This window comes from Pristiophorus japonicus, chromosome 16 (assembly GCF_044704955.1).
Source record: "Pristiophorus japonicus isolate sPriJap1 chromosome 16, sPriJap1.hap1, whole genome shotgun sequence".
NCBI classification, from domain to species: Eukaryota; Metazoa; Chordata; class Chondrichthyes; family Pristiophoridae; genus Pristiophorus; species Pristiophorus japonicus.
Genome location: NC_091992.1, coordinates 16552036 through 16578648, shown reverse-complemented (window position 1 = coordinate 16578648; position 26613 = coordinate 16552036). Strand labels below are relative to the sequence as shown.

The window sequence follows — 26613 nt, the reverse complement described above, 5'->3', positions numbered from 1 at the left end:
CCCTCCCTCCCCCACTCCCATCTCTCCCCCTACCCTCTCTCCCCACCCCCCCTCCCCCCTCACCCCCCGAGGCTCCATAGCGCTGTGCCGCAGAGTTCTGGGTAGGGCGGTGTAATGTATCCACCTGTGAGGATGCTCACAGGTTTATCGAGCTATTGCAATGGCGTCAGACACGCTGGCGCGGCGCCTAAATTCGGCCGACGTCCGCCGCACGGCCGATGCCATCGAGTCGCTAAAAACAGCTCTGGGCCCTGACTCCGTTAGGTGTGTCGAGGAGGCTCAAGCACATGGGGAGATCCCGTCCGAACTGACCCCCGTCCGGACAGAATTCCTCATCGGCGCCAAACCCCGGAACCTCCCTTGGGAGCCGGCGCCTCACAACTTGAGTCGCCTCGGGGAAATCCCCTCCGTGCCTTTCAGTTCTGCGCGGAGGGGTTTCCTGTACGGGCTGCTCCTGCGCACTCTCAACCTTGCCATCCTCATCTGCCGTCCAGACACGCCATGGCGTACCATCTTGCCGTCCGGAGGAGGCGGGGGTCCCCGATGGAGTGCACTCTACGCGGGAGTCCCACCACTGTTTATCGGGGACTTGGCCTGGAGGGTGGTGCACGGAGCAGTCCCGTGCAACAAATTTTTAAGCCGGTTCACGGGCTCCCAGGCCGCCTGCAATTTCTGCGGTCTGGAAGAGTCCGTGTTCCATGTTTTTATTGAATGTACGAGGTTGCAGCCCCTGTTTCATTATTTAAAGGGGCTGCTCCTCAATTTCTGGTTGCACTTCAGTCCCACACTCCTGATCTTTGGGCACCCTGTGCGGAGGGGAGCGGGTAGGTCCGAGGGCCTCCTCGTAGGACTGCTCCTGGGCACGGCCAAGGGTGCCATCAGCCGGTCCAGGCAGCGGGCGGTCGAGGGGGTCGTTCAGCCTGACTGCCTGCCTCTCTTCCGCGCCTACATCCGGGCCAGGGTGTCCCTAGAGATGGAGTACGCGGTGTCCACCGGTACGCTCGCGGTCTTCCGCGAGAGGTGGGCACTGGAGGGACTGGAGTGCATTATTACCCCCGGCAACCAAATTTTAATTTGATTTTATTTGTTTTAAAGTCTAATTTATTTTAAATGCCGGTTTTAGTGTCCCCCTCCCCTTTTATAGGGGGCCTTCGAAAAAAAAAACTATGATTTTAGTGCCCAAAAAAAAAAAAAAACCCCACAAAAATCACCAAAAAAAAAAACAAAAAAAAAAAGGGCCTTGTGAAATGTTTGTCGTGTCCCCCAGATAGGGGGGGCACTTGATCTAATGATTGTTTTGTTTACTCAAAAGAGTTGTAGAGCTGTTGCATTGTGAGTGGCTTAGCCAGTCATGTGATGTTCACAAGACTCAATAAAACCCCAGTCAGTTGTGCCACGATGAGGTATGCAGTTGTGAGCCTAGTGGATGAACTGGTGGTGTGTAGTCCGATTGTTAAACTTTTGCTAATAAACCAATTGGTTCTCAACAGCAATGTGTGGCTATGAATTCGTAAGCAAAGAACCCATGAAGCAAATACATTACAGGCGGACTCATCCTGGTGGGAGCCTTGCCAATGCAGGCCCAATCTCAGCCAGTTGTCGCAGAGGCAACAGGAAAAGGTGCACTGCTCTGCCACAGGGCCTGTATGGCGGGAAGATAAGTCTAAAGGGGTTGATGGCTGCAAACTGTGTTGTACTTCTCTATGGCACAGTGCAGCGGTTCACAACCACCATACCATCCTGGAGAATCAGCAATGTGATATGTGACAAGCACAATGACCTGTCTCTGGGCAACACCAATGGGAGATCAGCAAGATGCAACAAAAACATCGAATTAACTAACCCAAGAATCAACTTTCAAAAGTTTCAGGTTAAGCATTAATCCTCATAATAGGAATTTTGCAAAGAGATCAGGGATGGGAAAGAGCCATCAGAGTCATCCCTCCATCAGCTGTCCTATCGCAAGATCTCAGCACGTTCTGAACGACCCCAATGTTTTTACTTCCATTGCTTTGTTTGCTACATTACTGCAAACATTTACCACTTTGAGGACTCTACGCTCCTTTCTGCAAGATGTGCCTGTTGTATGGAAGATGGCCACTCTGTAAATACTAAATGGTTAACTTCCTGGGCGACGCTCAGCCTAGAACGAGACCTTCTTACCTTTCGAAACACAGGTGGGCTTGGCAATGGGGGACCAAAGGGATGGACACCCTCTCGAGCCGTGACTGAAACCTGACAAGGGAGGGGAAAATTATTATTAGTTCTTTTTTTTTCATGAATCTAAGCCCACGTTAATCGGATATACAGTGGATGCCATTTATCCGAACAAGTGACTTCAATGGAAGAGAAAATCAGGCGTTGTGTGATTCACTAGGATTGCGATTTGCGTTACTGGCGAAAACCGATTTCCCCCCCTTTATGTCCTTCCCTCGGATTGGTCAGTTCACTGTATAGAAGATGGCAGCGTGGCAAACAGGACAGAGGTCACTAGGATACACAAGTTGCCATTAATACTCCATTTTTGTTTTGTGGCTGATCCAGTTGGGCCATTCCTCCCCTTTATCTTTTTGGACCCATTAGGTTACTGAATAATTTAATGCTCTTACCTTATAAGTAGTTTTATCGGCACAGGGAGTCTCCAACTGCACCACAATGTATGCGTGAAGGAAGTTTGAAGCGATCATATCCGGAACAAACGGCGTGTTCTCATCTTGGAACACGAGTGCCACAATGTCATTCCCGATGTGGCGTTTTCGTTGCAGCTATGACAGAGAAACTGAATGTTTAACTAAAGCAAATACCACATCTTAAATTATAAAGAAATACGATTCCTAGATGTCAGGGAGAATTTGAATCAGAGGTTATAGCACTCATCCGCTCACTGAGTTCGACATTGGGAGATAACTATTTGTTGACCCTTTGCTTTCTCCCCATTTCTTGCGAAGGAGCTGACTCACACCTGGGGCGACGGGACTATGGTTCCAAGGTATCATCTGACCTCTGGTACTTGACTCAACCGGGCAATCGTTGAGTACGAGCTTAGACACTAAGAGTTGGCAATTTGTTCAACAATGGTGAGCATCACAGCCGGAGCTGATCCAATCGGGCATCTTCGAAGGGGAATCACCAGATAACATTCTGGAGAGGAAACCGTGGCCATTTCTCCTCTCCCTAGCTCAGGGGCACAGACGAATATTCCGACATCTCTACCAGTCAAGATTAGGTACCGCAGCACAGACCTGGCACTGAGCCCAAGACCTTCCTGGTGTGTGGTTCACGTACGGACCGTCACTGTGGGGAACTGAGCCACTGCTATCGAAACACTTCCATTTCTAGGCTTTTTCTCTTTGAACATCTATGCTTCGATCACATAATAATAAGCTCCCTTGTGATTTTTGGGTAATATAATGCATGCATCTGTGAGGATGCTCACATGTTGGTAGAGCTGTTGAGTTGGGAGTGCCTTAGCCAGTCACGTGATGTTCACAAGACTCAATAAAACCCCTGCCAGTTGGGTTCAGGGAATGAGGCAGGTGGTTGTGAGCCTGATGGATGAACTGGTGAATGTAGTGTGATTGTTAAACCTTTTGCAAATAAACCAACTACTGGGTATTTCTCAATAGCAATGTGTTGCTATGAATTATTAAGCAAAGAATCCATGACACAAATACATTACAGGTAACACATTGCTCGGACAATGAATTGATGATAGTTTACTCAGAAATAGTAACCAAAGTGTTAATGTAAGTAGCGGACAGGAACAGAAAGCTTCACCTGCTTAAGGTCCTCGTTCTAGGAACTACTGAATCATTTACTGCGGCCACAGATACCTTCGATCAAAGGAAATATTTTGTTTGACTTACTTCGTTGTGGAAACTCAATACTTTTCTGAATACTTTGTGTGACAGCTGGGATTTGGGGGATTTGTCCACTGGACGTTCCTTTGTTTTGGTCTTCCAGAAGTTCTGAGTTCAAGGATTCAGAACTTATTATTCGAACCTTTACTGAATAATTACGGTTAAGTTCTTGCGTATTACACAAAATATACTGGACATAACATTTCCTGTCAATCAACAACAGATTGTTTCTTGAGAGGAACAGGAGGAGGTCATTCAGCCTCTCGAGCCTGTTCATGGCTGATCTGTCAAAGCCTCCCTGATAAAGTGCAACATCCCCACTGACACCTGGGAGTCCCTGGCCAAAGACCACCCTAAGTGGAGGAAGTGCATCCGGGAGGGCGCTGAGCACCTTGAGTCTCAACGCCGAGAGCAGACAGAAATCAAGCGCAGGCAGCGGAAAGAGTGTGCGGCAAACCTGTCCCACCCACCCCTTCCCTCAACGACTATCTGTCCCACCTGTGATAGGGACTGTGGCTCTCGTATTGGACTGTTCAGCCACCAAAGAACTCGCTTCAGGAGTGGAAGCAAGTCTTCCTCGATTCCGAGGGACTGCCTATGATGATGGGATGATCTGTACCGTGACTCCTTCTCCCCCGCCCCTTGGTTCTGTAACATGTAATACCCTGGCCTAACAAATGATAAACTTGCAGGAATCAGCGTGTCTGACACTTGTGGTTCACGTTGGGAGTCGCAACGCTGCATCCAAGCAAGAGCCTTGAGCTAATGCTGCCTAAGGTGGTCAGCTCCGAGTGCTTTAGTGCTGCCTCAGGACTCCCACTTGGACATTCCCGCAGACTTCCTTTGGGAATCGGGAATGTTGGCACTGCTGCCTGCACCAATGATGTTCCCAAACAGTAACCCTGATGCCTGTCCATCGATTTGCAGCAAGGTTTTTTCTCTGACACCATTTACTCTCAGTGGTATCACGTACCGTGGGTCTAACCTGTCACCCACATTTCACAATAATAGAACAGGGCCTGGCTGTCTTGTGCTGAGAGGCTGAGGATGATGGTCTGTGCCCGACTCTCTCAGCTTATGTTATCTAAACCTCCTCATAACCATCGTACACATATAGATTTCTTGCACGCACACATACACCCACATACATGGCACAGTCAGTGGCACTCACACCTCTGAGTCAGAAGGTTGTGGGTTCAAATCCCACTCCAGGGACTTGAACACAAAAATCTAGGCTGATACTCCAGTGCCGCCGCACTGTCGGAGGTGCCGTCTTTCGGATGAGACGTTAAACCGAGGCCCCATCTGCTCTCGCAAGTGGATGTCAAAGATCCCATGGCCAATATTTTATCCCTCAATCAACATCACGAAAAAAACAGATTATCTGGTCATTATCACATTGCTGTTTGTGGGAGCTTGCTGTGCGCATATTGGCTGCCGCGTCTCCTACATTACAACAGTGACTACACTTGAAAAAGTACTTCATTGGCTGCAAAGCGCTTTGAGATGCCTGGTGGTCGAGAAAGGCGCTATAGAAATGCAAGTCTTTCTTTTTACTATTTTTACACACACAATCATATGCACAAAATAACCGAGTTTTCGCCTCTCACCAGCTTCACAGAATGATCAGCCACAACGTGCCGGTAGAATTTCTCTCTTATCATCTTCACCTTGCATTGCTGCAAAACCCAATGAATCCTCAACTTATAGAGGCACAGTTTGTAGAAATCGTAAGAGCTGTAGAGTTGTTGTATTAAACCCTATGCGGGAACCTACTTCTATTGCGGGGGGGAGGGGGGAGGTGCCTCCTGATCGGCTACCGTAACTTTGGCAGAAATGCCACGGATACAGGGTGAATGCCATTTACATGCTGCTGTTCCACAGATTCCGTGGCTCTTCTGCCGAAGTCAGGCGAGATGATCAAGAGCGCCCCCCAGCCTTCCACATGTCCCCACGTGAAAACTCACCCCCACATCTACAGCTCTAGTCACCTAATCTTCAGAAGGATATCACTGCCCAAGAGACAGTGAGCAGCGAAGGCGACTTCACCTGCCAAAAGTTGATGAGGAGGAAAAGTTAAAGATGCTGTGATCGTTTTCTTTGGAAAAAAGATTGTTTTTTTGCTGAATCAAGTTTACTAAGAGGATTGATAAAGCTCAACCAGGTAAAAGAGTCACTGTGGACTGTTTTAATTAGGAGGAAACACAAGGTCAAAATTAGGAAGTTAGGAGCAAGAATGACGTCAGGCAGGACAAGAATGGACGTCAAACAGGACAAGAATGGATGTCAGACAGGACTAGAATGGATGTCAGACAGGACTAGAATGGACGTCAGACAGGACTAGAATGGATGTCACACAGGACTAGAATGGATGTCAGACAGGACTAGAATGGACGTCAGACAGGACTAGAATGGACGTCAGACAGGACTAGAATGGACGTCAGACAGGACTAGAATGGACGTCAGACAGGACAAGAATGGACGTCAGACAGGACTAGAATGGACATCAGACAGGACTAGAATAGACGTCAGACAGGACTAGAATGGACGTCAGACAGGATTAGAATGGACGTCAGACAGGACTAGAATGGATATCAGACAGGACTAGAATGGACGTCAGACAGGACTAGAATGGACGTCAGACAGGACTAGAATGGACGTCAGACAGGACTAGAATAGACGTCAGACAGGACTAGAATGGACGTCAGACAGGACTAGAATAGACATCAGACAGGACTAGAATGGATGTCAGACAGGACTAGAATAGACGTCAGACAGGACTAGAATAGACGTCAGACAGGACTAGAATAGATGTCAGACAGGACAAGAATGGATGTCAGACAGGACTAGAATAGACGTCAGACAGGACAAGAATGGATGTCAGACAGGACTAGAATAGACGTCAGACAGGACTAGAATAGACGTCAGACAGGACTACAATAGACGTCAGACAGGACTAGAATAGACGTCAGACAGGACTAGAATGGATGTCAGACAGGACTAGAATAGACGTCAGACAGGACTAGAATGGATGTCAGACAGGACAAGAATGGACGTCAGACAGGACTAGAATAGATGTCAGACAGGACAAGAATGGATGTCAGACAGGACTAGAATAGACGTCAGACAGGACAAGAGTGGATGTCAGACAGGACTAGAATAGACGTCAGACAGGACTAGAATAGACGTCAGACAGGACTAGAATAGACGTCAGACAGGACTAGAATGGATGTCAGACAGGACTAGAATGGATGTCAGACAGGACTAGAATGGACGTCAGACAGGACAAGAATGGATGTCAGACAGGACTAGAATAGACGTCAGACAGGACTAGAATGGACGTCAGACAGGACTAGAATAGACGTCAGACAGGACTAGAATGGACGTCAGACAGGACTAGAATAGACGTCAGACAGGACTAGAATGGATGTCAGACAGGACAAGAATGGACGTCAGACAGGACTAGAATAGACGTCAGACAGGACTAGAATGGACGTCAGACAGGACTAGAATGGACGTCAGACAGGATTAGAATGGACGTCAGACAGGACTAGAATGGACGTCAGACAGGACTAGAATGGATGTCACACAGGACTAGAATGGATGTCAGACAGGACTAGAATGGACGTCAGACAGGACTAGAATGGACGTCAGACAGGACTAGAATGGACGTCAGACAGGACTAGAATGGACGTCAGACAGGACAAGAATGGACGTCAGACAGGACTAGAATGGACATCAGACAGGACTAGAATAGACGCCAGACAGGACTAGAATGGACGTCAGACAGGATTAGAATGGACGTCAGACAGGACTAGAATGGATATCAGACAGGACTAGAATGGACGTCAGACAGGACTAGAATGGACATCAGACAGGACTAGAATGGACGTCAGACAGGACTAGAATAGACGTCAGACAGGACTAGAATGGACGTCAGACAGGACTAGAATAGACATCAGACAGGACTAGAATGGATGTCAGACAGGACTAGAATAGACGTCAGACAGGACTAGAATAGACGTCAGACAGGACTAGAATAGATGTCAGACAGGACAAGAATGGATGTCAGACAGGACTAGAATAGACGTCAGACAGGACAAGAATGGATGTCAGACAGGACTAGAATAGACGTCAGACAGGACTACAATAGACGTCAGACAGGACTAGAATAGACGTCAGACAGGACTAGAATGGATGTCAGACAGGACTAGAATAGACGTCAGACAGGACTAGAATGGATGTCAGACAGGACAAGAATGGACGTCAGACAGGACTAGAATAGATGTCAGACAGGACAAGAATGGATGTCAGACAGGACTAGAATAGACGCCAGACAGGACAAGAATGGATGTCAGACAGGACTAGAATAGACGTCAGACAGGACTAGAATAGACGTCAGACAGGACTAGAATAGACGTCAGACAGGACTAGAATGGATGTCAGACAGGACTAGAATGGATGTCAGACAGGACTAGAATGGACGTCAGACAGGACAAGAATGGATGTCAGACAGGACTAGAATAGACGTCAGACAGGACTAGAATGGACGTCAGACAGGACTAGAATAGACGTCAGACAGGACTAGAATAGACGTCAGACAGGACTAGAATGGACGTCAGACAGGACTAGAATAGACGTCAGACAGGACTAGAATGATGTCAGACAGGACAAGAATAGACGTCAGACAGGACTAGAATGGATGTCAGACAGGACTAGAATGGACGTCAGACAGGACTAGAATAGACGTCAGACAGGACTAGAATAGACGTCAGACAGGACTAGAATGGACGTCAGACAGGACTAGAATAGACGTCAGACAGGACTAGAATGGATGTCAGACAGGACTAGAATAGACGTCAGACAGGACTAGAATGGATGTCAGACAGGACATTTCTTTCAATACAAAGAATAATGGTCTTTTGGCGATGTCACCAGGAAAGGTGGACAGTATAAGTGATGCTTTTCTGGAGAGGACAGTGATTGAGCGATACGGTGAGGGGCAGTCAGGTGACAGCCTGATCAATCAAGATAGGAGCAGTTGCTAAAAATTCTTGCATTCACCTTTACAAGATAACACACTGGTTGTTTTTATCTGTGCAATACCTGTGTGCCCCTAAAACTGGGAAAAGTAAGAGTGAATTTGGGGGGATAAAAGTCCAAGCACAAGTCCTGAAAGTTCATGGTCTGCGATCACGGCTGTTACACGCCCACCATTGTCTTCCACATTGACCTTGCCAGAGTTCGCGGGGTCAGTGGGAGTCCACCTAATTTGCATGGGGCCGAGAGGCGCACGCATTACTATAGTCGCGTCTCCTGTGCCCGCTTGCACTATGCAGTCGGACCATGTAACGCCTGGCCACCTTTTGGGGGCGGGTGGGTGGTAATGCCCCCCCCCTCCCCCGGCCCAGTTTTTGAGGAACCAGATCGCTTCCCTGTTCTATACTCTTGCCCCCCTCTCTCCTGCCCATTGGGAACCCACTATGCCTCATTTCCGTCGGTGTTCTGGCCTCCAGTCCTACATCGGGAACTGAGACTGGGAAGCGGGAATTCCTGCTGTACGGATTTCCTGATCCCGGCGTTTCCCCCCCCCCCCCGGTGTCATTTGCCTTATTAGGGGCGAGCGGAGGTTCTGCCCCTTACAAGGCCCCCCTGGAAAATCTCAGAAATGGCAGGGACCTGGCACAATCGGGTCCCTGCGATTTGTGGTGGGTTCCATCAGATGGCCGAACCTCAGATTCGTGGTTCAATTGCTTTTCAGTTTAGAAACATAGACATAGAAACATAGAAAATAGGTGCAGGAGTAGGCCATTCGGCCCTTCTAGCCTGCACCGCCATTCAATGAGTTCATGGCTGAACATGCAACTTCAGTACCCCATTCCTGCTTTCTCGCCATACCCCTCTCGCCATACCCCTTGATCCCCCTAGTAGTAAGGACTTCATCTAACACCTTTTTGAATATATTTAGTGAATTGGCCTCAAATACTTTCTGTGGTAGAGAATTCCACAGGTTCACCACTCTCTGGGTGAAGAAGTTTCTCCTCATCTCGGTCCTAAATGGCTTACCCCTTATCCTTAGACTGTGACCCCTGGTTCTGGACTTCCCCAACATTGGGAATATTCTTCCTGCATCTAACCTGTCTAAACCTATCAGAATTTTAAACGTTTCTATGAGGTCCTCTCTCATTCTTCTGAACTCCAGTGAATACAAGCCCAGTTGATCCAGTCTTTCTTGATAGGTCAGTCCCGCCATCCTGGGAATCAGTCTGGTGAACCTTCGCTGCACTCCCTCAATAGCAAGAATGTCCTTCCTCAGGTTAGGAGACCAAAACTGTACACAATACTCCAGGTGTGGCCTCACCAAGGCCCTGTACAATTGTAGCAACACCTCCCTGCCCCTGTACTCAAATCCCCTCGCTATGAAGGCCAACATGCCATTTGCTTTCTTAACCGCCTGCTGTACCTGCATGCCAACCTTCAATGACTGATGTACCATGACACCCAGGTCTCGTTGCACCTCCCCTTTTCCTAATCTGTCACCATTCAGATAATAGTCTGTCTCTCTGTTTTTACCACCAAAGTGGATAACCTCACATTTATCCACATTATACTTCATCTGCCATGCATTTGCCCACTCACCTAACCTATCCAAGTCACACTGCAGCCTCATAGCATCCTCCTCGCAGCTCACACTGCCACCCAACTTAGTGTCATCCGCAAATTTGGAGATACTACATTTAATCCCCTCGTCTAAATCATTAAACAGCTGGGGCCCCAGCACAGAACCTTGCGGTACCCCACTAGTCACTGCCTGCCATTCTGAAAAGTCCCCATTTACTCCTACTCTTTGCTTCCTGTCTGACAACCAGTTCTCAATCCATGTCAGCACACTACCCCCAATCCCATGTGCTTTAACTTTGCACATTAATCTCTTGTGTGGGACCTTGTCGAAAGCCTTCTGAAAGTCCAAATATACCACATTAACTGGTTCTCCCTTGTCCACTCTACTGGAAACACCCTCAAAAAATTCCAGAAGATTTGTCAAGCATGATTTCCCTTTCACAAATCCATGCTGACTTGGACCTATCATGTCACCTCTTTCCAAATGCACTGCTATGACATCCTTAATAATTGATTCCATCATTTTACCCACTACCGATGTCAGGCTGACCGATCTATAATTCCCTGTTTCCCCTCTCCCTCCTTTTTTAAAAAGTGGGGTTACATTGGCTACCCTCCACTCGATAGGAACTGATCCAGAGTCAATGGAATTTACTCATTATGCTAATGAAAGGTCATTCCGTTCCAATGTGGTACAATGTGGGCATGTGCAGGTTTGTAATTCGCTGTACAGACTTTCCGACCACGAAAGCATAGACCCGAGGGGTTTCTCCCACTACCCCCCCCCCCCCCCCCCGTACCTTCGTCAGACCCACTGTGGAAACCCTGGAAAAATGGCATAAACGCCGATTAGGCTGATTTCCCCGGGTTTCCGTGCCTCATCCGCCATAATTTCAGAACCCTAGCAGAAATTCACCCCTGAAAGTTCAGGCTAAACATCGAGGGACTCATCCCAGATCACTCTTCAAAAAAAAAATCATTTGTTTAATCAATTTATTTTCGTTTGTGCACGGGACCAAAGGAAATGAAGAGGTGAGATCACAAGATTGATTCGAAGGAAGATTGACCTTCTGCACCTTTGACCTTAACCTTCCAGAAAATGAACCTTACTTTCTTCCCTTTTCTTAAAACAGTCGAGTGAGTGAGACAGACAGACAGACAGCAAGAAAGACTTGCATTTATATAGCGACTTTCACCACCTCAGATTGTCCCATAGTGCAATGAAGTGCTTTTGGAGTGTAGTCACTGTTGTAATGTGGGAAACGCGGCAGCCAATTTGCGCACAGCAAGCTCCCACAAAGAGCAATGTGATAATGGCCAGATAATCTGTTCTATTGATGTTGCGATAAATACTGGCCAGGACACCAGGGAGGACTCCTCTGCTCTTCTTTGAAATAGGGGATGTTTACATCCGCCTGAGAGAGCCGATGGAGCTTCAGTTTAATGTCTTATCCAAAAGATGGTTGAGAATACACCAGATGACTTTAAAAATTATGAAGGATTTTGAGAGGGTGAATAGGGAAAGACTATTTCCTCTGCTTAGGTAATCACCGCTGAGGGCGTCATCAAAACTGTCACTGCGAGCGAGATGTTAGGCAAATCTTTTTCACGCACAGGCTGGATGGTGCATGTAATGCTTTGCTATGGGGAATAAAAGACAGGAACCATTTTAAGGGAAGAATAGAGAAACGTGAGACGCAGAGGAAGATGCAGCACCATGAGGATCGAGCAGGGGAGAGGGGTTTGTTTTGGAATACTCCTGCAAAGGGCTGGAACAGATACAATGGGCCAAATGGTCTCCTTCTGCACGATAAGCATCTATGGTTCTATTACATCATCATAGGCAATCCCTCGAAATCGAGGAAGACTTGCTTCCACTCTAAAAGTGAGTTCTCAGGTGACTGAACAGTCCAATATGGGAATTACAGTCTCTGTCACAGGTGGGATAGACAGTGGTTGAAGGAATGGGTGGGTGGGGAGTCTGGTTTGCCGCACGCTCCTTCCGCTGCCTGCGCTTGTTTTCTGCATGCTTTTGACCATTCGTTTTTTTTTTCATAGGCAGTCCCTCGAAACGAGGATGACTTGCTTCCATGCCAAAAAAGGATGAGTTCACAGATGTTTCAATGAAGGACCTAATATTCCAGGTCCTGAACTAAATAGTGTAGGGTGGAAGATGCCTGTGCGTGGATTCTTTTAACGTGGGGTGACCGTTGCACACCAGCCACCAGACGGGCTTGACAGAGCTAAGTCTTGGTCCAGTGGCAAGGATTACCCAAGACAACTGGAAACCAGCTTTGCTGCACGGACCCAGTGCGCACACATATATAGTAGACACATCCAATCGCTGGTGAAATACCACCAACGATGTCTCCGCAAGATCCTGCAAATCCCCTGGGAGGACAGACGCATTAACGTCAGTGTTCTCGATCAGGCCAACATCCCCAGCATCAAAGCACTGACCACACTCGACCAGCTCCATTGGGCGGGCCACATTGCCCACATGCCCGACACAAGGTTCTATTTAACTGACCTGCTGAGTGTCTCCTTCTGTAAACGGCAGCTTTGTGGAAACATGGAACATTATCTCTCTGTCTTTGAAGGTGGTGAAGACTGACTCGGTCCCCGTTTGACCATGTGCAACATCAAGGCCGCCTCGAAAGCTGCATTGGGGAGATAGTTTACATCCAAGTTACGCTTCTCTTTATATGAAGACTTTCAAAGTCAGCTACAGCCTGAACGCAGTTTATTAAACGTTACGTACACATGTTGGTCGACTGATCAGCAATACATTCAACATGGAAAATGGAAACAGCCTCCTCTTAACGATTCGGGCCAAGAGTTTCCGCTTTGGGCACAAGCGGCAATCCAGGTGCAAATTGGGCGAGTTTTAAGAGGTGTTTTTGTTTGCTCTCAAACTTATTTGCATATCACCGAACATAAAATCTTACAAGAACCCGTGAAATCAGACAGCGTTTTAGAATGTAATTTAAAAAAATATTCTGCATTAAAAAAAATTCCTTGTTATATTTAAATCTGATGCAGTTTATTAATACTGCTGAAAATGGGTTTATCATAAAAAATAAGCATTTTTAATCAGAGTGTCTAGTCCCCCACCTGAGAGTAATCCGATCTTAAATCACTGAAAATGACTTTGAAACACGAGACAGAAACATTTGCTCGTATCATTGGTGTAATTGGCCGTTTCCTTAGTAAATTAAAAAAATAATATTTAAAAACTTTTAAAGCATGTCTATTAATGTCCTTGCATCTAAAAAAATTCAGCTTAATTTTAGGAGCCTCCTCGAAGGCTCGTAAACGGGCGTAATTAGCATAAATTTGCCGTGGTGATTAGTTTGATCAGGGGGCGTGGCTCTGCTTCCAGCGCAGTTTAAAAAAAAATTCGCGCCAAAGATCGCGGAATCTCGATTTATGCTGGACGTCATGTGCGCTTGAATTTCCTCAATCTTTCGCGCTGGTTTGGCCGAATCTCACTGAAAAACCCAGCACAACCTCGCGGAGACATCTGCATATTTCATTTTTTTAAATGTGTGCTTGCAAGCAGGTAATTTCTGCTGGTAAGCAATAGTACTGCTTTAAAGATGGTAATACTTCACATATATAAAAATAAAATTAGTGAGGGAACCACTGCATATATAAAATGACCTTAATCAATGGTTTAACCGCAGGAAAAATGACAAGGCACAAAGAGGTCTTTGGGATTCCCAGCCAGTATTAACAATGTACGCGATTTTCACTCACCCTTTGAATTCCTGCAGCACAATTGTGTCTCCGAGTAAGTTCAGGAATTCCTTAAAATCGGGGCTTTCGTCATTGTTGCCGAATAATTCCGCTTCTGTGGTCTGAAAAGCAAAAATAAAGTACTTTAGCATTTAAGCACAAAACACAGTGTTTGAATCAGTTTCAACAAGCTGTGATTGCAAGAAATGAACACTTATCCAGACAGCTATCACGTGATACATTCTAGCAAGCCTGAAACCACCGACAAGGCATCAGCTGTTCAGCACATGGGTCTTGCTACAAAGTAACATGGTATTTACAGTACAGAAACAGGCCATTCGGCCCACCAAGTCCATGGCGGTGTTTATGCTCCACACGAGCCACCTCTCGCCTTTCTTCATCTAACCCCATCGCCATACCCTTCGATCCCTTTCTCCCCCATGCTCCGTTTACCTGGATATCGGGCAGGGTAACTCTCAGAGGCACATCTGGGCAGAATAGGGCTGAAGCTCGGCATTTAACAGACATTAGCATTTGAAACCCGCTTTTGCTCCACAGGACCAGCATATTCATTCATTCTTATTCAATGGTGGGGCTGAAGTTGCGGCCCCTAGGAGTGCGTATGAAGTGCGCACACCCCGTTAGGGGCCCCGCGAGTTCCGGGTCTAAGCAGGCACTGCGCACGCGCTGAAACCCGGACCTAGCGATGTGTCAAGAATCCTCTGGACGGATCACACGCTATTTGCCCAACTTCTGCCCAGCGAGTGCCCTTGACATTCTTACACCTGGTAATGGCCGGCGTAATGTCTGCTTTTTACCAGCGTAAGAGTTTGAAAAAATTGAAAAATAAAACCTTACCACTCATTTATACATGAAAAACCCTGTCCATTAAGGTAAGTTTGCCGTTAAAACATCTCGGGCTGGATTTTCCGGTGCCGTCCACCTCTGTTTTTGCCCCAGAGGGGCGACACTGGCGGCAGCGAGCTCCTCTGGGTGATCAGCTTCTAGCGCCCCGCTGGGTTTTCAGGGCCGGTTTCGGCGGGGCACGGAGCAGTACCGCCTGGAAGAGGCGAGCCAGTGTGCGACACCGGCTCGCTTTGTGACTCCCGCCCAACTCGCACGCCCCGCAGCGCGCCCCCGCGGTGACCACCGCCTGTGAAAACGGGCGGTCTGACCCGCGGGAAGCCTCCGACCGCAAAATTTGGGCCAATGCGTTCCCGATCAGACCACTGTGTGTGTTCTCTGCCTGTGGTTTCTATGACTCGCGAGGTAGAATTCAATAAATGTTTCATTATGGACAAAAAAAAAAGGCTTCATTTTTCCCTTGCAAAAACCAGACGTCAATAGTTTGCACTGCAACAGAAATATCTCGGCTGCAGCATAAACATTTCGGTCAGCTGATGTGGTGTTCTGAACTAGATAAGCAGCTCTTGAGTGCTCCATAAAATGACCCCCTACCGCGCACACCGCAAAATTGCTCGGCTATCTCTGTAGGATACGCGGTTGGAATGCGTTAACTTAAGATCATGTGATGCCGCAGAAATCCATTAACGGTGATAAACTTATAAACCCTTGGGCCTGGTTATAATGGTCGCACATGCCTCTGGGTGAAATAGTTAACAGATTGAAATTAATGTTTAGATAATGTCTTCATAACTGTGTTAGCTGGAAACCCCCTCATTTGTATGTACAGGAGACTGTAAATGTACCGGTGAGTGATGTGGCTGTTATCCCGGGCCCTGTAACTACTCTGTCAACAGCCTCACATTAGCATTGCAGAATATTGCCCGGTAGTCGTCCCAAGTTGTCACCAGAAGATACCTAATAAAGTGAAGCTATTTTGATAAATGCTGGTATAATCCAAAATTGAATCTTACTTTATTATTTTTAGGAGCACCATTACTCACCTGTCTGATTTTTTGATAAATCACACCAAACTTGAAGTTGTTATTGATCTCATGCTCATCATATGTGACTATTAGCTGGGATGCCTTGGAAAATATAAAACAAGTCAATAGATTGCACCTTGACAAGAACGACTTTACACAGTTTTCCCGTCCCAAAGTTTTCACTGAGTCCCGAGAAAAGTTTGGAACTTGACCATCGAATTAGCTGTGGCTCAGTGGGTAGCACACTCGCCTCTGAGTCCGAAGGCTGTGGGTTCATAATCCCACTCCAGGGATTTGCTTACATAAATCTGGAATGACACTGCTGAGGGAGCGTTGCACTGTTGGAGGTGCTGTCTTTCGGGTGAGACGTTAAACCGTCTGCCCTCTCAGGTCGATGTAACAGGTCCCATGGCACTATTTCGAAGAAGAGCAGGGGAGTTATCCCCAGTGTCCTGGCCAATATTCATCCCTCAATCAACATAACAAAAACAGATTATCTGGTCATTATCACATTGCTGTTTGTGGGAGCTTGCTGTGCACAAATTGGCATTTCCTACATTACAACAGTGACTACATTCCAAAAGTACTTCATTGGCTGTAAAGCGCTTTGAGACGTCCGATGGTCATGAAAGGCGCTATATAAATGCAAGTCTTATTGAAGCGGTACTGAGCTTCAATTAGAACTCAATTTGAAATTATTAGGAAGGGCCTGGTCTGTAAAGGTTAGAAAATAATTCCGTTATTAAGGAAAAGGTACTGGGAGATACTGTGGGTTGGCACATCTCATTGTGATTTTACCACTGGGACTTGGTTTGAATCCAACCAAGACGGACGGGATCATCCAAAAGTCTCCTCTTTCTCTCTGTGACTGTGAGACCCGGAGTCTGGGCAGTCTCAACGGCAGTCTTAATGACGCAGGCGCCCAGCACAAATCTCACTGTAATTCAACGTGCCCGAGCACAAATTGGTAATCTCAGTCAGAGAGGCCACAGGGAAACAGTGGCAACGTCACAATGGCGTGTGTAACGTATTTGCTTCATGGGTTCTTGCTTAAGAATTTATAACAACACATTGCAATCACACGACACATTAGCAGTTAATCCACTGGGCTCACAACTGCACATGTCATCGTGGATGTCCTAGACCCAACTGGCTGGGGTTTTATTGAGTCTTGTGAACATCGCGTGACTGGCTAAGCCACTCACAACGTAACAGCTCCACAAACCTGAGAACATACTCGCAGGTGCGTACGTTACAGTGTGGTATGGATTAAAGGACATTGTAGGGCAGATACATGAAGCTTCATGGCTGTATTTAAAAGCTGATCTGGCAGTGCTTGATCAGAAAACTGAACAGCGCGTTCTCAGAAGTTGTTGTTTTGAAAACCCGCAAATAATTAAACGACATCAAAAACATTCCTCACAAGGCGGCTGTGATCTTTAACAGGTATGAATCTTGCCTCATTGGCACCTTTCGGCTAAGTTTACACAACTTTCTGCCCACTTGGCCTGAAGAAGCGGTTCTTCAGGCCAGAATGAGGAAGAACTGGAGTCACAGACCTCACCACAATCATCTAAGGCATGTCATAATTGTCCAGCAGGATCTGCGACTGGCGCAGGTTAAGCTGGATGCGTTCCAGCGCAGTTATTAAAAGCTATGAAACATTTCTATCTACTATTTACCCGGGCGATGGCTGCTTTCTTAGTGACGGTGCAACCAGCCAGTTAGTCAACTGGTGTTGAAAATGCAGATATCAGGTAAATACTTCTGGAACTTCCTGGCACTTATGAATTAAGAAAGACTTGTATTTATACGACCACCGGACATCTCAAAGCACTTTACAGCCAATGAAGTACTTTTGGAGTGTAGTCACTGTTGTAATATGGGCATTAGCAGGAGCGGCAAGGTCGGGACCTAGGAGAGGCGAGTGATCGGGGCCCAGGAGAGGCGAGGGCCCAGGGGCAGCACGGGCCAGCCCACACTGCGATATGTGTGCGCACTAGGTCCGTGCAACAGAGCTGGTGTGCAACGGCCACCACACGTTAAAAAAATCCACGCACAGGGCATCTTCCACCCTTCGGGATGTAGTTCGGGACCTGGAAAAACAGGTCCCTCATTGAAACACCTGTGAACTTATCCCCTTTTGATGTGGAAGCAAGTTATCCTCAATATGAGGGATCGCCCAAGAAGAAAAATGTGGCAGCCGATTTGCGCACAGCTAGCTCCCACAAACAGCAATGTGATAATGACCAGATTACTGGAGTGTCAGCCTACATTCATATGCTCAAGTCCTGGGAGTGGGATTTGAACCCACAACCTTGTGACTCAGAGTCAAGTGTGCTACCCACTGAGCCACAGCTGATCATTAACTTTCAATCCTAAATGTGCACAAATCTATATATAGACATAAAGTCAATCTCCCATGGCATAGCTCAGAGAGATGAAGACGCAAATGAATTCCTTGAAAATGCAATATTAAAGTTATGCGAATACCAGAATATATTAACTATAATATAATCCATCTGCAACACGTTCAAAATCTTTCTGCCAATTTTTCCGTGATAAATTCCTGTGTCTACACTGATAATGGAAATGGTCTCAGCAAGCATGTGCTGAAGTTACACCACCCCGCCGGCGGAGGCCCCACAGCACCACCACTGGTTGGATGGTATAATTACACGTTATATCGGCGTCTCCTGAAAAAGGTGGACTTTGGTGTTCATAATGAAGATATAAAAATAAGTACAGGAACCATGACATTAAAATGTCAACTGAATTATGTCTGCAGGTCGTAGTCCCAGTATCTCATGCCCTCTGACCAGAAGACTGCACTTGGTCTGGACTCCTCACGTGCAATGTGGTAGGAGATCCGCCATATATCTATATATGTTATTTTCTGCTACTCCCCCTTAAGAAGAAAACTCGGAAGACAATTTGGACATGATACAGTAACAGCATAATGTCACTGAATACTTACCTTGGGATAAAGTACAGGGGAGAATTTCACGCTGGTCAGGTCATCACAGAGAAGCTGAGGGAGAGAAGGTGATCCGTTAGAACATTTAAATGCTCAGCTGCTTTTTACTGGGAGGACTGTTTCAATTTCTACACAACAAAGATATGTTATCCACCACGTCAAAGTCTATTTCTCATCCAGGGCCACAAGCATAATATTCAATGCTAACCAAGTATTGGCCCATGGAACCAGTCAGTGATGGATGTTAGTTTTTAAGGCCCATTGGACGAAGGACTCTTGCCACAGTACTTTTAGTTATCTTGCTTTGTCAGGGCCACCAACAAGAACTGCATGATTTATTTGATCAACTGACATCTATTCAAACTTTCTTGACTTTCTCTGTACCTTTTCACTTCCCCCAGTGTAGGGAATCTGCTCCCAGCCGGCCACACGGGTTAGCAAGGCCACAAAAAAGCAAACCAAGAACTAGGGTTTATTTCGAAAGGTATAGAATTGAAAAGTAGGGAAGTAATGCCAAACCTGTATCGAACCTTGGTTGGACCACACTTAGGAGTAGCGCATACAGTTCTGGTTGCCATATTATAAGAAGGATAGAGAGGCACTGGAGAGGATGCAGAGAAGATTTATAAGGATGATACCAGAAATGCGAGGGTATGCATATCAGAAAAGGATGAACAGGCTGGGTCTCTTTTCTCTTGAAAAAAGAAGGCTAAGGGATGTTAGATCTTTAAAATTATAAAAGGTTTTGATAGAATATTTCCACGTGGGGAGGAGCCTAATTCGAGGCCATCAATACAAGATAGTCACCAAGAAATCCAATAGGGAATTCAGAAGAAACTTCTTTACCCAAAGAGTGGTGAGAATGTGGAACTCACTAACACAGGGAGTGGTTGAAGCGAATAGTATAGATGCATTTAAGGAGAGGCTAGACAAGCATATGAGGGAGAAGGGAATAGAGGGTTATGCAGACAGATTTAGATGAGTAAAGACGGGAGGAGGTTTGAGTGGAGCATAAACGCCTGCATGGACTGGTTGGGCCGAATGGCCTGTTTCTGTGCCGTATATCTGATGTAATCCTATGCATATAGGCCTCCACCAACATTGCTCTGATTCCATTACATCTCTCGGCAATTCAGAAGAGTGGCTTTACCCCTTAATTTAAGAATATAATAACATAATAAATAAGAGCAGGAGTAGGCCATTTGGCCATAAGATCATGGCTGATCTGATCATGGGCTCAGCTTCACTTCCTTTCCCAAAACCCTTCATTCCCATATTGCTCAAAAATCTGTCTCTCATGCCTTAAATATATTCAATGGCCCAGCCTCCATAGATCTCTGGGGCAGAAAATTACACAAATTTACAACCGTCAGAGAAGAAATTCTTCCTCATCTCAGTTTTAAATGGGCAACCCCCTATTCTGAAATTATGCCCCGTAGTTCTAGATTCCCCCATTAGTGGAAACATCCTCTCTGCATCCCCCTTGTCGAGCCCCCTCATTATCTTATATGTCTCAATATGATCAGCTCTCAATCTTCTGAACTCCAATGAGTATAGGCCCAACTTGCTCAACCTTTCTTCAAAAGTCAACCCCTTCATGTCAGGAATCAACCGAGTGAACCTTCTCTGAACTGCCTCCAATGCAAGTATATCGCTCCTTAATTAATTTCTCCCATTCCCTGCTGGGAGACCGGTGGTCTCTGCAGTGCTTTCCCCACGACGCCATGCTGGATTTGGAACTCAGTTTAGAAAAGATTGTGGGCCATCAACCTTTGCCCAGTTGTGCTGCGGAAGAGCACATCAGTGCTCCAACCCACTTCACCATTGCACTGACCAACTCAAGCACGGTACTGTACTGTATGTCGGTTGGAGTCTCATAAGAACGTAAGAAATAGGAGCAGGAGTAGGCTATTTGGCCCCTCGAGCCTGCTCCGCCATTCAATAAGATCATGGCTGATCTGATCTTGGCCTCAGCTCCACTTCCCCGCCCGCTCCCCATAACCCTTGACTCCCTTATTGCTCAAAAATCTATCTTCCCCACCTTAAATATATTCAATGACCCAGCCTTCACAGCTCTCTGGGGTAGAGAATTCCAAAGATTCACCACCCTCCAGAGAAGAAATTCCTCATTTCCGTTTTAAATGGGCAACCTCTTATTCTGAAACTATGCCTCCTAGTTCTAGATCCCCGCAGGAGGGGAAACATCATGTCTCCTGTTAGGTCTTAGGGTTGACAACTCAAAACCAGGCAGAGAGAAGACCATGGCCATGGTTTAGGAAAAGCACTGAAAAAGAATTGTATTAAGGCAAATTATTCAAACTATTCCATGGCCTCACCATTCATATGGTATTGACAGTACATTTACTTTCAGTGCAGTCTTTCTCTCTTGTTCTCAGGATTCCCTAGCTCCTGCCTGTCCATTTAGAATCTGCAGATTTAAATGTGGTGCCTCTGGCTCGATGTTATTTGTTGGTATTTGTATCAGATTTTGTACTAATTTCTATACAGATTGCAGATCATTGGCAAAAGAGACAGAGGGGAGATGAGGAGAATTTTCTTTACACATAAGTTTTTATGTTCTGGAATGCCCGGCCTGAAGGGACGGTGGAAGCAGATTCAGTAGTAACTTTTAAAAGGGAATTGGATATTAGAAAAGGTTAAAAAAATGACCAGGAAAGGACAGGGGAGTGGGACTAATTGGATAGCTCTTTCAAAGAGCCAGCACAGGCACGATGGGCTGAATGGCCTCCTTTCTGTGCTGTATCATTCTATATATATTTAGAGGGAGCAGCGTGCGCTGACCTGGCCCGGATATCGGTGCAGTCCCAGCCTGCAAGACCATCAGCAGGCCGGGGCCATTACAGGGAGCAGCGTGCGGCAGTATACCACTGCAGGGAGCAACGCGTACTGCTGCAGGAGGGCGATGGCTGATTGCAGTACGGGCAGGTACAGCAGGAGCGGCGAGGTTGGGGCAAAAGAGCGGCGAGTGATCGTAGAAGGATGTGATCGGGGCCCAGGAGAGGCAGGAGCCCAGGGGCCAAGAGAGGCGAGGGCCCAGGGGCAGCACGGGCCAGCCCACACTGCAATATATGTGTACGCACTTGGTCCGCGCAGCAGAGCTGGTCTCCAGTCGTCTTGGTTAACCCTTGCCACTGGACCAAGGCCTAGCTCTGTCAAGCCCGTGTGGTGGCTGGTGTGCAACGGCCACCACACGCTAAAAAAATCCACGCACAGGCATCTTCCACCCTTCACTATGCAGTTCAGGACCTGGAATATTAGGTCCTTCATTGAAACACCTGTGAACTCATCCCTTCATCCTCGATACGAGGGACTGCCTGTGATGGTGATATTTGGAGGGTTATATTAGAAATAAAAACAGACCAGCTGCTCAAAAAGCAGACTCTGGCCAAAAATCAGACACGTGATAATCCTCACGTGATGAGATGTGAACCAGTTTTGCGGGATGTCCTGTTCTGGGCCCACACTTTGTTTTGCCAAATGGAACTAAGCCTCAGGGAGTTATCCATCAAATTCCCAGTAGATCTGTGCAGAATAAATGTGTCCTTCCCGGTTGTTCCCATTCTCACTCCGTACAGAGACTGCACTGGAGTAAGGGAGTGGGTCACATTACATCGAGTTACAGGGAATGTACAGCACAGAAACGGGCCATTCGGCCCGACTGGTCTGCGCCCGAGTCTCCTCCCACTCGACGTCATCTCACCCTATCAGCCTATCCTTCTGTTCCTTTCTCCCTATGTACATGCGTAGTTCCGAATGAAATGTAGCGCTGCTATTCTCTTCAACCTCTGTGATTAAAGCATATTAACAAAAGCCTCCAAAAGATTAACATGTTAATTGCAGAAGTTAACTGCAAACAATTGATAGCCCTAAAAATAATTTAGAGAGTCTTAAAAGGGATGGGCCATGAAGAAAGATTACAGAAGCTTAAGCTATTAATTCTAGAAACACAGCAGCTAAGGGAATCCTCGCATATAAAATATACTAAAGCGAGCTCTCCTCCAACATTGCTCATAGGCAGTTTAGAGTAGCGTGAGAAGAACTCACCTGTTCTTGATAAGAACATAAGAATTGTGAGCAGGAGTAGGCCATGCGGCCCCTCGAGCTTGCTTATCCATTCAATAAGATCATGGCTGATCTTCGGCCTCAACTCCACTTTCCTGCCCGACCCCCATATCCCTTGTTTCCCCATAACTCCCAAAATATATCTATCTCAGCCTTGAATATACTCAATGGCTCAGCATCCACGGTCCTTTGGGGTAGATTCCAAAGATTCACAACCCTCTGAGTGAAGAAATTCCTCCTCATCTTAGTCTTAAGTGACCGACCCCTTATCCTGAGACTGTGACCCTGCCCCCCAATTCTAGACAGGGTGTGAATGGCAGAATAATGATCAGCTACCATTGGAGACAAAGAGAAAAAAAAACATTTTAAATTGTCTCCAGCCAGGGAAAACAACCTCTCAGCATCTACCCTGTCAATCCCCCTCAGAATCTTGTGTGTTTCAATCAGATCATCGCATTTTCTCCTAAACTCAGTGTATCGTGCTCGGTAAACAATTGATACCAAGCGTTCAGCTCGCTCTTTGAGGCGAGGCTGGCTAATAAAACACTATGATATATGACCCAAGAGCAAAATACTGCAAATAAAAACAAAAATTGCTGGCAATCTCAGCGGGTCAGGCAGCATCTGTGGAGAGAGAAACAGAGTTAACGGAACTGCTGAATGTTTGAAAAGATGAGGTGCTGTTCCTTGATTAGGCACTTTACAGCTTTCTGGACTCAACATCGAGTTCAGCAATTTCAGATAATCACTGCCCATTTTTTGGCTCCCTTTTCACGCCGCCCGATTTCATGTTTTTTTTTCTTTGTCTCCAATGCCAGCTGGTCATTATTCCGCTATTCACACCCACTAACCTTTTCGAACTTCTGCCATTACCATTTCAATTCAGCCCATCATCCCTTTTGTCTCTCTAATCTCTCCTGCCTTCCACCCTATCACAGACCTTCCCGCTTGTTCTTTCTTCCTCCCCACCCCCCAGCCCCTTTAAGTGCTCCTTACGAATGTATTCTTTTCGAACATTCACCAGTTCTGATGAAGGGTCATCGACTCGAAACATTAACTCTGTTTTTTCTCTCCACAGATGCTGCCTGACCCGCTGAGATTTCCAGCATTTTCTGTTTTTATCCTATGATATATGAACCTTGTTTTAGTCAACTCATAGGAAATCACTGTAGTCCCGATAATGGATGCCAATGGAGGAATGTATCAGTCTGGGGGGCGTTTAATGGACTATAAATAAGCATCGGAGACAAACAAAGGAAAGGTATGGTATAATTAATTAGCTTACCTTTGCTATCAGCGGAATACTGGGTAGCCGTGGAGCTCCAGCAAGAGGCAGTCGCTCGTGTATCGTTTTGGATTTGGACCTAAGAAGACAAAAAAAAGTCTAAATAAAAGTTGTATGTGGTTAAAATTGAAATATGCAGCTGTTTTAATAAATGGCGGGTTACGTGTCTCTCGCCTCGAGCCAGGGACTTGAGCACATAAATCTCGGCTGACACTCCAATGCAGTGCTGAGGAAGTGCTGCACTGTCGGAGGTGCCGTCTTTCGGATGAGACGTTAAACCGAGGCCCCGTCTGCTCTCTCAAGTGGACATAAAAGATCCCATGGTACTATTTCAAAGAAGAGCAGGGGAGTTATCCCTGGTGTTCTGGCCAATATTTATCCCTCAATCAACAAAACAAAAACAGATTAGCTGGTCATTGTCACATTGCCGTTTGTGGGAGCTTGCTGTGCGCAAATTGGCTGCAGCGTTTCCCACATTACAACAGTGACCACACTCCAAAAGTACTTGATTTGCTGTAAAGCGCTTTGAGACATCCGGCGGTCGTGAAAGGCGCTATATAAATCCAAATCTTTCTTTCTTTTACAGACAGGAAATTCCATTGTACAGGAAAGTCCATTGTGCAGGAAAGCAATGTGGGTTCAATGGTTTATTACCAGCTAAAGCATCAGTCCTGTTTCCCACCTGATACATTTATGAAACATACGCAGGTGGGTGAGTTTGGGATGGTGTGTCAAGTCATTCTGGACTTCCAACCTGTTGCATGAAGGCTCGTGAGATGCTTGGGTCCTGCCAGAGTCAGTGATTTGCTATCGCACAGACATTTTCACCACGAGTTCGACTTTTTAAATGGCAAATTCTGGTAGTCAGGCAACAAATCGGGCGATACGTGGCAAGTATAGGAGCTCACCAGGCTTCACGACGTTGCTTGCGTCCGTAATAACACATAACTCTTCGCTACCACAAAGGTGACTATTTAACTGGGAACCAGTAATTATTCCACAATGGAATCTTGCGCAAAGCTAACTGGCGGCCATCGGCAGAATTCCCTTTGTTCACAGCCAAAGCACTTCCTCTGGCCCGGGAACAAATGGAATAGACTGAACCTGACAAAATGTTCCCAGTGCACCGATAGGTCCGCTGCCTTTGGTTACCCGTGGAGCTGGAGGATTGGGCTGTTGTGCGAGTGTCAACAGAATCACAGACTCCAGTTTCCTGTTAATTTGGGACCTGCGTTAGAGGATTAAGTCCTGTGGTGTTGCTCCTAGTGAGTCAGCGGTGACACGCCTTTCTAACGATGGGGGTGTTACCAATGTGGGATGGGTAAAGTGCTCCAGGAAGCAGGAATTACATTTACAGGAAGTATACGCTGTACTCGAGTGCAATATATTTTTATATAATTTTGACTCCAAAATATACACTTCCAAAGAAATCCAATAGGGAATACAGAAGAAACTTCTTTACCCAAAGAGTGGTGAGAATGTGGAACTCACTACCACAGGGAGTGGTTGAAGCAAATAGTATAGATTAATACCATTTAAGGGGAGGCTGGACAAACATATGAGGGAGAAGAGGTTATGCTGATAGATTTAGATGAGAAAAGATCGGCGGAGGCTCGAGTGGAGCATAAACACCGGCATGGACTGGTTGGGCCGCATGGCCTGTTTCTGTGCCGTATATTCAACGATAGAAAAAAAGGAAAGAATGACTGTCATTCCGTGCTGGTTCCTTCTGCCCCGCAGCTACAAATCCACCAGTGACTCTCGATCCACAAACCTCCACTGCCTACAACAATTAATCTTTACTTGGTCTCGGGGAAATCCTTTTTACAACCACAAGAATGTGTGGCCTTAAATGAACATGTCACAAAAAAACACAGCTAGCTATACAGTAATGGCCATGAATACAAGTTATACCTTATGCCTTGTACCATCAGTATAAATCAGTACATTAGCTGGCTTACTGGGAGCACCAGCATGGAAAATGAGGGAAAGTGCATAGCCATGTAACTTTTACGTATTATACAGTAGGGCTCGCTTCAGTTACCTGAGTATTATCCTCAAATATTCTTGGCCATCATTATCTTCATACTTGACGGAAACCACCAGGTTTCCAAGAACGCTGCACGAGGTATAAAAATTCAAATGATCCTGAAAGAATGG

At 46.4% G+C, this 26613-nt stretch overlaps 1 protein-coding gene across 4 annotated transcripts in view; it reads right to left on the bottom strand.

Moving 5' to 3' along the window:
* The window catches only part of rap1gap2a (RAP1 GTPase activating protein 2a), a 357838-nt gene that overhangs the window by 24410 nt on the left and 306815 nt on the right, over positions 1 to 26613 (bottom strand). For all 4 annotated transcript variants that reach the window (XM_070857044.1, XM_070857043.1, XM_070857045.1 and 1 more), the window contains 8 exons: positions 26498 to 26601; positions 24454 to 24532; positions 19086 to 19139; positions 16127 to 16210; positions 14241 to 14341; positions 13012 to 13141; positions 2610 to 2765; positions 2164 to 2235 (listed from right to left, as the gene is read on the bottom strand). In XM_070857044.1, coding sequence (XP_070713145.1) covers positions 2164 to 2235; positions 2610 to 2765; positions 13012 to 13141; positions 14241 to 14341; positions 16127 to 16210; positions 19086 to 19139; positions 24454 to 24532; positions 26498 to 26601 — 780 coding nt within the window. The remainder of the gene's footprint in view (positions 1 to 2163; positions 2236 to 2609; positions 2766 to 13011; positions 13142 to 14240; positions 14342 to 16126; positions 16211 to 19085; positions 19140 to 24453; positions 24533 to 26497; positions 26602 to 26613) is intronic.